The sequence below is a fragment of the Oncorhynchus tshawytscha genome, linkage group LG32 (genome assembly GCF_018296145.1).
Source record: "Oncorhynchus tshawytscha isolate Ot180627B linkage group LG32, Otsh_v2.0, whole genome shotgun sequence".
NCBI classification, from domain to species: Eukaryota; Metazoa; Chordata; class Actinopteri; order Salmoniformes; family Salmonidae; genus Oncorhynchus; species Oncorhynchus tshawytscha.
In genome coordinates this window covers 5,371,776-5,384,560 of record NC_056460.1, presented here as the reverse complement: position 1 = coordinate 5,384,560, position 12,785 = coordinate 5,371,776, and the positions used below count along the sequence as shown (strand labels likewise).

At 43.1% G+C, this 12,785-nt stretch overlaps 1 protein-coding gene across 1 annotated transcript in view; it reads right to left on the bottom strand.

Annotated features, from left to right (window-relative positions):
* tp53bp2b (tumor protein p53 binding protein, 2b) overlaps positions 1-12,785 on the bottom strand; it is a 47,133-nt gene that overhangs the window by 18,895 nt on the left and 15,453 nt on the right. Inside the window, exons 2-9 of the mRNA XM_024396700.2 lie at positions 7,423-7,570; positions 6,733-6,846; positions 4,146-4,222; positions 3,937-4,038; positions 2,851-3,019; positions 2,158-2,339; positions 916-1,080; positions 59-272 (exon numbers count right to left, since the gene is read on the bottom strand). Of these exons, the coding sequence (XP_024252468.1) occupies positions 59-272; positions 916-1,080; positions 2,158-2,339; positions 2,851-3,019; positions 3,937-4,038; positions 4,146-4,222; positions 6,733-6,846; positions 7,423-7,570 (1,171 nt within the window). The remainder of the gene's footprint in view (positions 1-58; positions 273-915; positions 1,081-2,157; positions 2,340-2,850; positions 3,020-3,936; positions 4,039-4,145; positions 4,223-6,732; positions 6,847-7,422; positions 7,571-12,785) is intronic.

Below are 12,785 nucleotides of genomic sequence, written 5' to 3'. Positions count from 1 at the left end.
AATCACAATTGAACACACACAAAGTAAAATCATCCATAAAGAAAAACAACATTCTTACCTGAGTAGGGTTTAAGCAGTCTAGGAGGGGCCTTCATGGAGGAGTCTGGCATGGGTAAGGTGGTGGTGCCGTCGGGGTAGGCAGGCTTGATCAGCAGCTCCTGTCGGCTGGGCACCGGAGGCCCTGGGGCCGCAGTGGAGGACAGGATGTAAGGGCCCACGGCCGCCACCCTGGAAGGGCCACATGGCTGCAGGGCCTGGCTCTTTGTGGGGACCTGGAGAGAATGTTTGGGTAACACATTATCTAAAGTTAGCAGGTATGACACTTTGTTAGTTGTTATTAGCATGTATGAGCCTTTATAATATCTTATTATGAGCCTTATATTTTATGTCACCCTATGTAGGCCAGGGATGGGCAACTGGCGGCCCGCGGATCAATTTCCATTGAAAAAAAATACAAAATAGAATAATAAATGTTTTTAGGAACTCAGTCGGGTCTCAACTATCTGCTGTCGCTGCTGTCAAGAGGGGGCTGCTAAAATGTTTTACTTGAATGGTGTGGGGGGGGACAACAACAAAATGTCACTTCGTGCCCCCAAAAGTATGGATGTGGGTAGTCAGACCCTTGAGCCTCTGTGGACCCTCGTGATAAGTACCGATTTTCTGTGGCCCCCACCCCCATCAAAGTTGCCCATCCCTTATGTAGGGATGCAGGAGTAAAATATTACTCCTGCACACATCACATTTATCTCATGGACAGCGAGGTCTTGCATCCATAGCACCGTCTATGAATTGGAGTGGTGATACATTTCCCTGGCCCCATTCCTAAGCTTAGTTCCAAGAAATGTGGGGCTGATGTGGTCTGATGTACACTGCCCTAAGGGAACAATAAAGCTTTTGAAACTCGACTTGACTCACGGGCAAGTTCGCCTTCTGCTGTAGCGCTGCCTTCTTCTTCCACAGGCGTTCGCGGAGTTCGGCCACTCGCTTGTCCATGGTGGCCACCTCCAGGTTGCGCTTGCTCAGGCTCTCACGCTGCTGTTGCAGCTTGGCACTCTGGTCCTGGTTCAGCTTATTCCTCAGCTTAAAATCGGGGGGAGAAGGGAGAAAGAGCTAGAGTCAGCTTTATGTGTGTATAGCGATTTTCCCACTACTGAGCCCAACTAAGCCGAGCCAAACCAATCTCTCCTGAGTATGCCTGGTTACATATCCACCATAGTTGTTGGAACCGTGCTGAAAAGGACCGTGTGAAAAGAAAACTTCAGAGCCAGCAGTTCTGTTCTGGGGGTATACACTATATATACACACAAAAGTATGTGGACACCCCTTCAAATTAGTGGATTCGGCTATTTAGGCCACACCGGTTGCTGACAGGTGGATAAAATTGAGCACACAGCCATGCATAAAAATCGTCTGTCCTTGGTTGCAACACTCACTACCAAGTTACAAACTGTCTCTGGAAGCAACGTCAGCACAATAACTGTTTGTTGGAAGCTTCATGAAATTGGTTTCCATTGCCGAGCAGCTGCACACAAGCTTAAGATCACCATGCGCAATGCCAAGTGTTGGCTGGAGTGGTGTAAAGCTTGCCACCACTGGTATCTGGAGCAGTGGAAACGCGTTCTCTGGAGTGATGAATCACGCTTCAACATCTGGCGTTCCGACCAACGAATCTGGGTTTGGCAGATGCCAGGAGAACAATACCTGCCTGAATGCATAGTGCCAACTGTAAAGTCTGTTGGAGGAAGAATAATGGTCTGGGGCTCTTTTTCATGTTTCCGACTAGGCCCCTTAGTTCCAGTGAAGGGAAATCTTAAAGCTACTGCATACAATGACAATCTAGACAATTCTGTGCTACCAACTTTGTAGCAACAGTTTGGGGAAGGCCATTTCCTGTTTCAGATTGACAATGCCCCCATGCACAATGCGAGGGCCATACAGAAATGGTTTGTCGAGATCGGTATGGAAGAACTTGACTGGCCTGCCCAGAGCCATGACCTCAACCCCATCGAACACCTTTGGGAATTGGAATGCCGACTGTGAACCAGGCCTAATCACCCAACATCAGTGCTGTGGTTATGATGTTATTTTGCAGAGTCTACCTGTAAATGCCACAAAAAGAAACTTCTGTGGAAGCAGACAAATCTGATGTTCTCTTACCTGCAGCTCCTTGTAAAGACGCTCCAGCTCGCCGGCGGAGCTCGGGCCGTCATGAGAGGGCTCCATCTTGACGCTTTTCAGGGTCTCCAGCTGCCTGCTCAGCTCCTCCACTCTCGAGACGGCCACCAGGAGCTCGCACTGCTTACTCTGAAACAGCCCGTTCATCTGCTCTATCTCCTCCACTATACAGCCAGGCACATACACACACGCAAATCAACAAACACACGCAAGCACAGACATGCACATTAGTCAAATTTGAAAAGTAACATTTAGAGAATGCTAATGATGTGTTCGGTCAAACCAAAATCGAATGTTCCGTTAACGTCAATATTTGATCATAAACCTAAACATGTTCTGTGAATGTCTGGTATGGTAGATAAAAAAAGAAAAACATTTGAGAAATGTTTTAGCTAACATTCCACCTTCAGGTTCCCATAACCGTCAGGTGTACATTCTCAGAACACAGATAACTGGACAAAATAATATTCTGGATACCTAAACCTGGAATCTTCTTTTGAACCAAAAGTAGTTAGCTGGTTGTACACTGTAGGCTTAAGCCAATCAGCTAAAAGAAATATCAAGTGTGTCAAGTAGGGAAAAAAACAGAAAACCCAGAAAGCCCTATACTCAGCTCCTTCCCCAAACCCCTATTCATCGAGTGTCTTGACTCCTCACTCTCCCCTTGGCACTGACCCAGTTTGCTGTTGCTAAGGCGTTTCTGCTCCACTTGACCCTTGAGGGCCCGCACCCGCCGCAGCTTGGTCTCCTGGTTCTCAGCGTTCTCACGAAGCTGCAGTAGTCTCTCATGCTCTGACGCCTGCTGCTGCTGCTCCTGCAGCTTCAGGTAGAGCAGACGTTGCTCCTAGCCGACCAAACAAGAAAACATTTTCAGATTAAAGTTTTTAATAATAGCCACATGGTGTATTAAAAGTAGTCAAAGTAGTAGTATTTGGTCCCATATCCCTGGCACACAATGACTATTTCAAGTTTGTGACTATACAAACTCTTGTTTTGGGTGTTTTTTGTATCATGTCTTGCCCAATAGTAACTAAATACATGTGAGAATAGAAGATGTTTCTGAACACTTCTATATTCACATGGATGGTGCCATGATTATGAATTAATCATAAATGAAGAATGAATAATGATGAGAGAATGTTAGAAGCACAAAGATAATTCCCCCCTCTCTGGATAAGAGGGTCTGCTTAATGACTAAAATGTCCAATGCTAACCTTCCCTGTTACTGGTGATGGTGGGAGGTTAGCATCCTTTACTGTAGCCTTTGTAACCTTCTAACTCAGTGTAGGAGAACACACAGCCCTTCCCTTGTCTTTAAAGAAAAATAATTGTCTTTATTAATTGAACTTAATAAAGAGAAGGCAGAGGAGACCGTGCGAAGTAAAACTGTCTAGGAAGAAACCTTGACAGGAACCAGACTCTAGAGCAGGCCTATTCAACTGGATGTCTATGTCAAGCTAATAAGAAAGGGAAATAACAACTTTTTTTATTGGACATTGTCTCATCTAGAGCCCTGCCCTTACAGGCCCATCTGCCTCATGCTGGCCTAGGCATGAGACAAGGTGAAGAATTAGATGTCTTGACCTTTATTTAGTGGCTGTACTTCTCTGCCAAATGACTCAATGGGCTTGTTTGACATTGACTGCACTGATGTACAAATCCCCTTGCACCATAAATAACTACTTCTACTAGCCAAGTCGGTCAGTCACAATTTACCCACAGCGTATCATGCTCTCCAACATGGCCAATGTCTTGCCCTACCTTTGAGGCCAGGAGCTGCTGCTGCGAATTGATCTGCTGCTGTTGCCGTGACGCCAACTCCTGCAGCTCCGAGAGGGTGATGTCCATGCAAGGTGGTGCCACCTGGGGGGGTGGGGGGTCAATAATGACAAATAATGTGTCACACCATACCATTTAACCATCGGCTTCTATCTTCCTTCCTTTTACTGTAGTACCGTTTTTGCACTCACCCCATTCTCCATGCATCGGTCCACAGGCACCTTGACCATGTTCCTTTTAGCGGAGGGATCGGAAACCCTTGATCCACCTATACAAGACAAAATACAGCGGCCTTGTGAGTGTGTGTGTTTATATCTAACTGTTGGAGAGGGACGTGCATTTGCTTCACAACTGATCATGGGAAGTATAAAGAGGCAAGAAGCTAATTGCTATTTGGGGAAAATTACACATTTGGAGGTATCTCTGTTAAAAGGGGGCTCCAATTTGTTTGTGTATTACAGTCTGTTTATGACCAAAGTTGGAACAAACATGACCGGAAAACCAACACAAGACCCGAGCACTGCGCCATTAATAGGGGTCATACTCTTGAGGATACGGGATGAAAAGGAAAAGCATGAGTTGGAGAACTGCTCATTGTGTAATAACTGGTGGAGCAGCCAAAAGAACCAGGCCTCTTCCACACAGTTGCTCTTCCCGTGCCAGTGTCTGACAGTTATGCAATGCTGTTTAGCGAACTCCTTATATGGGTAACCCAAAAAGGCTGATTGCTTTAATAAGCTCTTTGGGGGTCACAACTCAGGCTTATTAGTTACACAACCCAAATTCTACACCTTATATGGTAATAACGGCACAAGCTAAACAGGGAGCCTAGCCAGACTAGTTGTAATTGACTACAATCGTGTCCTAAATACAAATAATAAAGCCTTGTGCTGTGATATCCCTTGCACTGTTCTGTTGCGCAATATGGATTTGTCCTGCGTATGGGGCCGTTCCAAACAACTAGAAACCCAAACACATGGAACTACACAAGGTTCTCAAATGACCAGAGAGCCTTGGGTAAAGAAAGACATGGTTTTCTGTTGTTTTCAAGTTGCATAAAGGACTAAGTTATGAGGGTGCATTACATAGTGATACCATTGAAAAGAACATGTCCTTGGCTAATCGTCTCATGAAAACATAATGCGGATATTCGCAGAAGAAATTACAAGCACAAAACTAAAAACACAGCAATGAAAGAAAAGTGTACTGTTCCCTATGGGCTCACTTTAGCCATTAACATGGGCGTATTCATTACACAGATACTGTTGCAAAATGTTTCTTAAACGGAAGCAAATGGAACAAAACGGAGAGGGACCTACCTGAATTTGTCCAATATAGACATGTTTTGCTGTTTGCTTCCGTTTGGTTCTTAAACGGTAAACGGTTTCCGTAATGAATACACCCCAGCTGAGAGGGTGTTAACATGCTACAGTACCTAAGACTACAAGGTGGAGTTGTTTAAAGGTGCTTACACATGTGGAAGCTAGGTGAATTGCAACAGGACTAGGCTGCATTCAAAACAAATACCCCCTCACCCGCATCCCATTTCCCCGTAACATGGCGGAGACTCGCGCTTGAACCTTTTACTTTCGGTTTTGGTCCACCACATTCAAACATCAGTAAAAACTACTTAAATTTTTTTTTTTAGAAAAATTGGACATATATTTCACAGCGATTTGGACTTTACAATGATTCCCTACGCTATTCATTGTTTGCTTTCTCACATAAACTGAAATTTAGTGAAAAGTGTAACATTTTAGCACCCAGGAAATGACAGAGTAATTTCTACATTGGCCACTTGACCTGATTTCCCCTAAACACAGCCACAAAAACAAAACACCTTTCCCATTTTGGCAACAGATGCCGGCCTGGCAGGAGAAATCAATAGGCGAATATCACAGCCAATCACAACACTGGCAGTAAGTAATACTGTGAAACACTGTCATTACACTATTACTGCAGATATATTATGTACATTATCTGAAATTACAATGCAAAAATAAAGTACAAATCCTGTGTAGCACCTTTAAAGTGTGTTAAAGTGTTAAATATTGTACATCATATGGGGGTGTGTTCAAAAACGGACAGTGCCCGTGGCATATCATCACCACCACACACAGGCTGCATCATGAATGGCATCCTATTCCTTATTGTGTACTACACAGTGACCAGGGCCCATTGGCCATTTGGGACGCAGGCACAGTCAGAAAAATCTTGGGTTACCTTTGGGCCTGAGAGAATGCAGGCAAGACAGAAAATTAGAGTGTACCCTGTTAAATAACTATGTTCCCAGCAGCCGCAAAACATCATGGCGATTTTAATTATCTCAGCGATGTTTAGAATGCTTGGCACTGTGCCATGGTCAGAACCGCATGCATCATCAAATAACATGAAGATATACAATCACTCATTTTTTGGGGGGGATTTTACTTCACGTGACAGTTATTCTAATCCATATACAAAGCTAAATTATTTCATTTGATTTGGAGAAAAAAAAGTAAAATCCAATTCAATTGTATTGAAATTCGTCATCCCAACAATGGGGACTAGGAAGTGTGTCTGCCAGTTAGAATAGTAGCTGGCTGTATTGACTTTGGCTCAACTGTAATGGAATAGAACATTGTGTACACCACACACATAACGGCCAGTAAACACAGCTGCCTACCCAGGCTTTCCCATTTTTCAGGCTACGCTTGACACATTCAGTTACCACACTATTTACCATCCAGGGTACTGGTGGGGGATGGGCATCGATAAATGTGTGTTTGTGGCTCTCACCTGACTCTCTGCAGGGTGCCCGGTCATGGCGCAGGAGGAAGCGCACCTCCCCCCTCTGGTGTCCCCAACGCTGGAGCACGTCCAGCATTCGCTCTCCGTCACCAATGGCGCGCTCTGGTGTGACAAAGAAATATGCCTGAGTAAGCGGTTCTTGAGTCCAAGGCACGGTTCCATTTTGGTCCCTTGCCTCTTACCCCCAACCTTTACCCTTCAGGTATTCACATCTGACGGGATAGTGATACTGCTTTCACCTATTACGTCACCTTTAAGATTAGTAAACACCAAAGTTGTAGGGGCTAGGGAGTGAAATGGAACTGGGCCAAAGTTGACATTGAACAAGATTTTTTGGGGTTCCTCCTACCCACCACTGAAAACTCAGGCCTTCGATTGGCTTCATTCAGTTCAGCACTTTGATGAGTGTAGCCCAGCATAACATCAACCTAGAGTAAACACTGACATCAAAAGTTAGCCAGGAAGTGTCCTGGTTGGTCTAGCAGTGATACCACAGCCTCACACATGACTACGGTGTTGGCATGGGTTTGAATCTGGCCCATGCCCTTCTAGCACCTCTCCTACTTTACTGTATCTTTTAACTGTCCAACAACTTGATCCTTAACTAGTTGTCACTTTACGACAAGTTTAAAAGGCATAAAATTGAGAAGACTGAGTCAGAACCATTCTGAAACTCACCTGAGCCTCGCCACATTTCAGCTAGGAAGCATTCTCCCTCCCCCGGCTCCTTGCACAGCTCCACCACATCACGACACAGGGTTTCCGGGGTAACGGGCACCTCTGTGAAATGCTGGTCATTGTTGCTGAGGTACACGGTGAGGTACATCTAAGACACAGACAGTGAAAAATAGACCATTAGAACAGTGTTAGAGAACAATGGGGTCCAACTCCAGACAAGACTGAGCCAATTCAGAAACCCTCACTGCAATGGGTTTTAGTGAGAACAGAATAAGTAGCACATTTAGGTCCCTGTTCCATTTGAAACAAACAGATGGTCAATGTCTATTTTGGATCAAAAAATCTTACGGGGAGTCATTTGTCAATGTGGTCTTTTTTCCTAATAGGGGCAAATCCACGATAATGAAATTGTGCTGAGACTTATATTTTTTACTTAAAATGTATGCCAAACGAAAACCGTTGATTTAAAAGTTTAACAAACCACACAACTCTATGCACAAGGACTACTTTTAACAATTTACACACTGAGTATAATTTACTGAAAGAACTGTGCAGATGCAAAGTTTGGTAACAGAATTTCAGTTAAATCTCCCTCAGTTTGTGACCACGTTTTCCAAACACTTGGAAAACGTGGTCACAAAAATCCGCTCCAAATTAAGATTCAAATATGTCTGCAGAAAGAATGCAATGTCAGCTATGACATGACACGGAGTAAAAATACATTTATTTTGGTTATTGAACTGTATACATTAAGTGAAGTAAATTTACACCCGGTAACAGAATTTCATCATGGGTCCTTGATCTATGCTACACAGAAATGCATAAATAGTAAATCCATACACAAAGGTGCAATATCATCCTTTGCATATTTATTTCTCTACACACTGGCTATTATTTTAATGAGCTCCACCACCAAACAAGACCAAATCTGAACCAATCATAGACGTCTATTTTTCACAAGTTTGGACATCAAAGTACAGCACAGTAGAGCTATGGAGTATAGCACAGAACAGTAATTATAGTTCAGTACAGTAGAATATAGCACAGTACACAAGTGTAATGTACTGTATCTTACTGTACTATATTCTACTTTTATTTACTGTACTGTGCTGTCCAAACTTATGAAACATAAGTGTCCGGACCAAATCTGAACTAATCGTGGACGTCTATGTTTGGGCCGGTCCAGATGTCTGTGGAAGCTGAAATCAAGACTGGTCCGGACCAAGAAATGACGTCTGTGGACGTTGAAATCGAGGCCAGTGCGGACTGACCAAATAAAAAATTGAATGAGAGGGTAGGTGTCATAAGAGCTAGGAGAGGTTGCATTAATTAGAGATAGAGAAGAGAGAGGTTATCCAGACTTTTCACACTCTTGCTTTGACAAAAGAAATGTATCAGCTGAAGTTGGGTTGGGTTGGGTCGCCTGCTACTGTTCTCCCTTTCACTGGCATACTATTGTTGTTTGTGACAACTATGATTTCCCATTGTAGCCAATTCAATTGCAGACATTCCGTTAACAATTTTTTTGGCAACAGATTTGTTATTTATTTTACCCCCTTTTTCTCCCCAATTTCGTAGTATCCAATTGTTAGTAGTTACTATCTTGTCTCATCGCTACAACTCACGTACGGGCTCGGGAGAGACGAAGGTCGAAAGCCATGCGTCCTCCGAAACACAACCCAACCAAGCCGCACTGCTTCTTAACACAGCGAGTATCCAACCCGGAAGCCAGCCGCACCTATGTGTCGGAGGAAACACCGTGCACCTGTCGACCTGGTTAGCGTGTACTGTGCTAAGTTGACTGTGCCTTTAAACAGCTTGGAAAATTCCAGAAAATTATGTCATGGCTTTAGAAGCTTCTGCTAGGCTAATTTAAATAATTTGAGTCAATTGGAGGTGTACCTGTGGATGTATTTCAAGGCCTACCTTTAAACTCAGTGCCTCTTTGCTTGACATTATAGAAAAATCTAAAGAAATCAGCCAAGACCTCAGAAAAAAAGTCTGGTTCATCCTTGGCAGCAATTTCCAAACGCCTGAAGGTACCAAGTTCATCTGTACAAATGCAGCCATCATACCTCTCAGGAAGGAGACGCATTCGGTCTCCTAGAGATGAACGTACTTTGGTGTGAAATGTGAAAATCAAATCCCAGAACAACAGCAAAGGATCTTGTGAAGATGCTGGAGGAAACAGGTACAAAAGTATCCATATCCACAGTAAAATGTGTCCTATATCGACATAACCTGAAAGGCCGCTCAGCAAGGAAGAAGCCACTGCTCCAAAACCGCCATAAAAAAAGCCAGACTATGGTTTGCAACTGCACAAGAGGACAACGATCGTACTTTTTTGAGAAATGTCCGTCTGATGAAACAAAAATAGAATTGTTTGGCCATAATGACCATCGTTATGTTTCGAGGAAAAAGGGGGAGGCTTGCAAGCCGAAGAACACCCTCCCAACCGTGAAGCACGGGGGTGGCAGCATCATGTTGTGGGGGTGCTTTGCTGCAGAAAGGACTGGTGCACTTGACAAAATAGATGGCATCATGAGGAAAGAAAATTGGTCGCAAATGGGTCTTCCAAATGGACTATGACCCCGAGCATACTTCCAAAGTTGTGGAAAAATGGCTTAAGGACAACAAAGTCAAGGTATTGGAGTGGCCATCACAAAGCCCTGACCTCAATCCCATAGAAAATGTGTGGTACCTTCAGAGGCATTTGCAAATTACTCCCAAGGATGATCCAGACTTGTGGAGGTCTACAATTTATTTTCTGAGGTCTTTGCTGATTTCTTTTGATTTTACAATGATATCAAGCAAAGAGGCACTGCATTTGAAGGTATACCTCCAATTGACTCAAATGATGTGAATTAGCCTATCAGGAGCTTCTAAATCCATGACATAATTTTCTGGAATTGTCCAAGCTGTTTAAAGGCACAGTCAACTTAGTGTATGTTAACTTCTGACCCACTGGAATTGTGATACAGTGAATTATAAGCAAAATAAATCTGTCTGTAAACAATTGTTGGAAAATTGTGTCATGCAAAAAGTAGATGTCCTAACAGACATGCCAAAACTATAGTTTGGTCACAAGAAATTTGTGGAGTGGTTGAAAAACTAGTTTTAATGACCCCAGCCTAAGTGTATGTGAACTTCCAACTTCAACTGTGCATGTATGTATGTATCTATGTACGTACACATACAATCACACACACACACATAAATATATATAGATGAGGTCGACCGATTATGATTTTTCAACGCCGATACTGATACTGATTATTGGAGGACCAGAAAAAGCCAATACCGATTAATCGGACAAGTTTTTTTAATGTATTTATTTATTTGTAATAACTACAATTACAACACTACTGAATGAAACACTTTTATTTTAACTTAATATAATACATCAATAAAATCAATTTATCCTCAAGTAAATAATGAAACATGTTCAATTTGGTTTAAATAATGCAAAAACAAAGTGTTGGAGAAGAAGGTAAAGGTGCAATATGTGCTATGTAAGAAAGCTAACATTTAAGTTCCTTACTCAGAACATGAGAACATATGAAAGATGGTGGTTCCTTTTAACAGGAGTCTTCAATATTCCCAGGTAAGAAGTTTTAGGTTGTAGTTATTATAGGAATTATAGGACTATTTCCCTCTATACCATTTGTATTTCATTAACCTTTGACTATTGGATGTTCTTATAGGCACTTCAGTATTGCCAGTGTAAAAGTATAGCTTCCGTCCCTCTCCTCGCTCCTCCCTGGGCTCGAATCAGCAACACATCGACAACAGCCACCATCGAAGCAGAGTTACCCATGCAGAGCAAGGGAAACAAAATCAAATCAAATTTATTTATATAGCCCTTCGTACATCAGCTGATATCTCAAAGTGCTGTACAGAAACCCAGCCTAAAACCCCAAACAGCAAGCAATGCAGGTGTAGAAGCATGGTGGCTAGGAAAAACTCCCTAGAAAGGCCAAAACCTAGGAAGAAACGTAGAGAGGAACCAGGCTATGTGGGGTGGCCAGTCCTCTTCTGGCTGTGCCGGGTAGAGATTATAACAGAACATGGCCAAGATGTTCAAATGTTCATAAATGACCAGCATGGTCCAATAATAATAAGGCAGAACAGTTGAAACTGGAGCAGCAGCACGGCCAGGTGGACTGGGGACAGCAAGGAGTCATCATGTCAGGTAGTCCTGAGGCATGGTCCTAGGGCTCAGGTCCTCCAAGAGAGAGAAAGAAAGAGAGAATTAGAGAGAGCACACTTAAATTCACACAGGACACCGAATAGGACAGGAGAAGTACTCCAGATATAACAAACTGACCCTAGCCCCCCCGACACAAACTACTACAGCATAAATACTGAAGGCTGAGACAGGAGGGGTCAGGAGACACTGTGGCCCCATCCGAGGACACCCCCGGACAGGGCCAAACAGAAGGATATAACCCCACCCACTTTGCCAAAGCACAGCCCCAACACCACTAGAGGGATATCTTCAACCACCAACTTACCATCCTGAGACAAGGCTGAGTATAGCCCACAAAGATCTCCGCCATGGCACAACCCAAGGGGGGGGCGCCAACCACTGCAAGGCTCAGAGCGAGTGACGTTTGAAACGCTATTAGCGCGCGCTAACTAGCTATCCATTTCACTTCGGCTACACCAGCCTCATCTCGGGAGTTGATAGGCTTGAAGTCATAAACAGCGTAATGCTTGACGCACAACGAAAAGCTGCTGGCAAAACGCACAAAAGTGCTGTTTGAATTAATGTTTACGCGCCTGCTTCTGCCTACCACCGCTCAGTCAGATACTTAGAGACTTGTATGCTCAGTCAGATTATATGCAATGCAGGACACGCTAGATGATATCTAGATATATCATTAACCATGTGTAGTTAACAATCAATCAATATCACTAGTTTTTTATAAGATAAGTTTAATGCTAGCTAGCAAGTCAAATCAAATTTTATTTGTCACATAAACATGGTTAGCAGATGTTAATGCGAGTGTAGCGAAATGCTTGTGCTTCTAGTTCCGACAATGCAGTAATAACCAACAAGTAATCTAGTTAACAATTCCAAAACTACTACCTTATAGACACAAGTGTAAGGGGATAAAGAATATGTACATAAAGATATATGAATGAGTGATTGTACAGAGCGGCATAGGCAAGATACAGTAGATGGTATTGAGTACAGTATATACATATGAGATGAGTATGTAAACTAAGTGGCATAGTTAAAGTGGCTAGTGATACATGTATTACATAAAGATGCAGTAGATGATAGAGTACAGTATATACGTATACATACGAGATGAATAATGTAGGGTATGTAAACATTATATTAGGTAGCATTGTTT